Genomic DNA, 3,998 nt, shown 5'->3' with positions numbered 1-3,998 from the left:
AATACGTTATCAAGATAGAACACAGAAAATAGAAGACCGAGCATACAAACAATACGTTATCAAGATAGAACACAGAAAATAGAAGACCGAGCATACAAATAATACGTTATCAAGATAGAACATAGAAAATAGAAGACCGAGCATACAAATAATACGTTATCAAGATAGAACACAGAAAATAGAAGACCGAGCATACAAATAATACGTTATCAAGATAGAACACAGAAAATAGAAGACCGAGCATACAAACAATACGTTATCAAGATAAAACACAGAAAATAGAAGACCGAGCATACAAACAATACGTTATCAAGATAGAACACAGAAAATAGAAGACCGAGCATACAAAAAATACGTTATCAAGATAGAACACAGAAAATAGAAGACCGAGCATATAGGTACAAAGTACAACTCCAAGATGAGGAAGCACAGCAAACAGTTTTGAACTCCGCAAGAGAGAACAACGTATTTGTAGGTGAACTCTTAACCCCTTACTTCAAAGAGCTATTATAGAAGACCAAGCTAAGAGCCAAAGAAAAAAATTATTTATACATGGTTTAGGCTTTCCGGGAGTATGGACGCTAATGAACGACGGTACACACTTTCGCCAAAGGAGTATGGACGGCTATGGACGACAGGAGTCGCTTATTCATATTCGATGTATATTTTGTAAATATGCATCGTATTGCCATCTATGGGCATATTCCTGTAATTTTACGCCAATTTTAAACATTTTACACCATTATCGACAGAGATATGGGCTCATTCGAGGATTCCATCACTTACCCGCCCCGGTATAGGTAACTTATGGTTACCCCTTCAGGGCAGAGATATGGGCTGTTATGTATTTAGCATACTATCATAAAATTTAATCAAAAAATATATTTTTTATATATGTAAAAAAAACTCACTCCCCAGAGCACGGCCAGCATTATGTGATGAAACCTTTCATGTCAAACTTGTAGGAGCTTAGAACGGTAATTAAAATCTTTATATTATTGTAGAAAGCAATCACTTTGTGGTTAGACATATTTAATAAAAAACTTTTAGTTTTAAAACCACAAGTCATAATAATTTGTACCCTGAAGATGCTTGAGTAAAGCGAAACCGGTCGGTTGTAAAAATTATCAAAAACTCGTGGTTATAAAACGAAAAGTATTTAATTTTATTTTATTAAAATCTTTATGATTTTTATACCTAAAAGTTGGGTTTTGAAAAAAAATAGTTGGGAGGGAAATAAAAACAAACAATTTATTTATTTATTATTATTATTTTTTGGTAAACTAATGTTTTTAAGACAAGATTTTTTATGCATAGCACAAAGGGTAACAATTATTTTTACAAGCAATAATTGTTCGCCTGAAACACTCATCCACATTGAAAAATCTCCTGATAAAAGACCACTGAGCTATGGTGGCTTATCTCTTACCTGCGAAATTATTCAATATATACTAGTGTTTCATTCAACAATTACTGCTTGTTAATTTTTTTTTTTTACATTTTACAAGCAGTAATTGTTGAATGAAACACTAGTATATATTGAATAATTGCGCGGGTAAGAGATAAGCCGCCATAGCTCAGTAAAATCAGATCATTTCACAGAAATCACAAATTTAATGGGTTTGTATTTCAATTACGGACCGCCTCTGGTACGACGTTTAAAAAATAAACTAATAGCACGATCAAATGAATCAAATGGCGGGCAATGTCAAGGGTTAGAATAACATTGTATGAATGAGTCGATATATGCATGTGAATAAAGCAAAGAGTATGTCTGCGAAGACGGTGTTGTGTAGCGGTCCATAATTTCTGCCTACCCTTGTGGGGAAATGGTATGGTGGATTTGGTGTTTAGTAATTTAGTTTTTTAACTCCTAAGTGCCGACTTTTCTTGATAGCGAGCTGCTGAGTCCACGTCGCTCGCTTCATCGTCCACATCGCTCCCGCGGCTATCCACCATGTCCGTTTCTGAAACAACAGAAATTACAATTTTTATTTATTTTTTATTTATTTATATATCAATATAAAGTTTATTACGTGTATTTATCGACATCTGTATCACTAGGGTACACCTGTGTCGAGACAGACGTATTCAGATACTTAAAGAATATTTACATGCATAACTAAATCAAAATACATATTACAAGGTTGTATACACTTTAAACTATGGAGTAGGTACAGGTACGACAATATTATAAATATATATGAAAAATAAATACATTTAGTTGCAGGACGTAGTTACAAAGGGGTTTTTATAAAATTATTGATTCTAATATTTTATTAATAATAATTAATTTACTGCGTCTATTTTTCAATTACGGTCCGCACCCGGTAGAATGTTTTAAAAAATAAACTCACCGTTTCCAAACGCAGACACTTCTTGGTAGAGTGGAACGTCCACCCACAGCTCGCTATCATCACCCCACCGCGGTTCATCCCGTGATGTCCCAGGTAAGGGAGTGAAGGTAGCGGGAGATGTCAATGTTGGGGGAACTGGTGAAGGTAATGTTGCTGGTGTCCCTAGTGAAAAAGGACACCCTATTCTCTCCGGAGATGGAATTCTGAAAACATACACATTAATCACATTAGTGGATTGTTCTCATTTACGCGTGAACTGAATCTGTAAAAAGCCAGTAGGTAAAATAAATGAAAAATCAACATCAGTGTCATGGACAGCTTCGATTCTACCTCATGTGTACAATGCACATATAACCAACGCTAATCCAACTCACTCTCACTGTTGCAGAACACTCAGGAAAACAATAATATTGTATCATGCATATTTAAACACGTTCACTTACTTTTTTTTTGTTTTTCTTGGGGGCGCAGTGGGGAGAAGGATCCGCGCCGCCTGTTTCTGGAACTTTCTGCATTCAAATTCCAGTTGAAAGGAAGCAGACTGGGCCCTTACTGCCTTTTGGGCCCTGGCGCGATCCTCTCTCACTATTAGTAAAGCTAAATCACTGTTAAAATATAAAAAAAATATATGATAGCACAACACAGATCCACAATAAAAGAGCGACTTTAAAAATATTAAAAAATGCTAACACTCCATGCCGAGCTGTAGCTACAGCTCCTCGCCTACGTCCACGACCTCGCCCTCGTTCTGCAGCTAGTGCTGATACTGGAGCGGCACCAGCGGCTGGCCCAATCCCTCGTCTCCCTCTGCCTCTCATCAGTCCACTATATATTTTATATTCAAAATAATTAATGAAAAATACTTATATTTTGTAAAATACATTCAAACCGTCAAATTTGAAAAAAAATAATTAATCATAAAACGAAATCATCGAAAACGTATTGTGTAGTGGGACCTTAATTCCAGAAATGGCGAATTTATGTTCATAAATTACTACAGATTTCAAATGCAAGTTACTTGTTTAAAAAACACCCAATCTATATAAAATTTATATTTTTCTCTCTGTTACGAATCACTTTAATGGAATAACTTTATTTCCAATGCACACGTGAATTAATTAAATCGATTTTTGTAAAAACAAAACACATTCTGTAATGGCGTCGCAAAAATTCACATTTGGTTTTAGAAATGTATTAAAAACAATATTTTTTTATATTATAGAGTTGAAAACTCGTTAAATAGTTATACAAATGATTAGCAGATACACTGGTACAATAATATTAAATTAAAATGATATACTTACGACATTTCAATGATTTATGTATCTGACAGTTGTAAAACGCAGTACGCACGCGAAAAAAACACAGAGAATTTCTGAATAAAAGAGGGAACTTGAAGTTTCCATAGAAGACGAATTAATACTAGGATTTGCGACATCTATGTTGTAACGGATAAAGCATTTCAATAGCTTCGTATTTAGTGCAAAATAAAAGACGCGGGAAGGGCTAAAATTTTAAAATAAATATTTTTCCGAATCACGAGATAATTTTGAGTTTTGAACAATCTTTTTAAAATGATTTTTTTAAATATAATAGTAATCTGTTATTATGGGAGTTGTTATTTAAGTTTTCTTTTGCAAT

The 3,998-nt window shown here is 34.1% G+C and overlaps 1 protein-coding gene across 1 annotated transcript; it reads right to left on the bottom strand.

Annotated features, from left to right (window-relative positions):
• Positions 1-1,773: 1,773 nt before the first annotated feature.
• Positions 1,774-3,666, bottom strand: LOC149413874 (uncharacterized). Its single transcript, XM_089643897.1, has 4 exons — positions 3,662-3,666; positions 2,801-2,962; positions 2,358-2,560; positions 1,774-1,967 (listed from the first exon to the last, which is right to left on the bottom strand). The coding sequence occupies exons 1-4, from the start codon at positions 3,664-3,666 to the stop codon at positions 1,867-1,869; spliced, it is 471 nt and encodes a 156-aa protein (XP_089500023.1). The 3' UTR covers positions 1,774-1,866.
• Between the last annotated feature and the right edge of the window lie 332 nt (positions 3,667-3,998).

Source organism: Hesperophylax consimilis, chromosome 20 (assembly GCF_061612785.1).
Source record: "Hesperophylax consimilis isolate HC1 chromosome 20, BYU_Hcon_1.0, whole genome shotgun sequence".
In the NCBI taxonomy this organism is placed as follows: domain Eukaryota; kingdom Metazoa; phylum Arthropoda; class Insecta; order Trichoptera; family Limnephilidae; genus Hesperophylax; species Hesperophylax consimilis.
Note: the sequence above shows the minus strand (reverse complement) of the source record. Positions and strands in the feature narration are given on the sequence as shown.

Coding starts and splice junctions, on each gene's coding strand:
- LOC149413874 (XM_089643897.1), bottom strand. Junction 2,561..2,800: donor CCAAGAAAAACAAAAAAAAA/GTAAGTGAACGT, acceptor GTATGTTTTCAG/AATTCCATCTCCGGAGAGAA. Junction 1,968..2,357: donor AGTGTCTGCGTTTGGAAACG/GTGAGTTTATTT, acceptor CTGTTGTTTCAG/AAACGGACATGGTGGATAGC.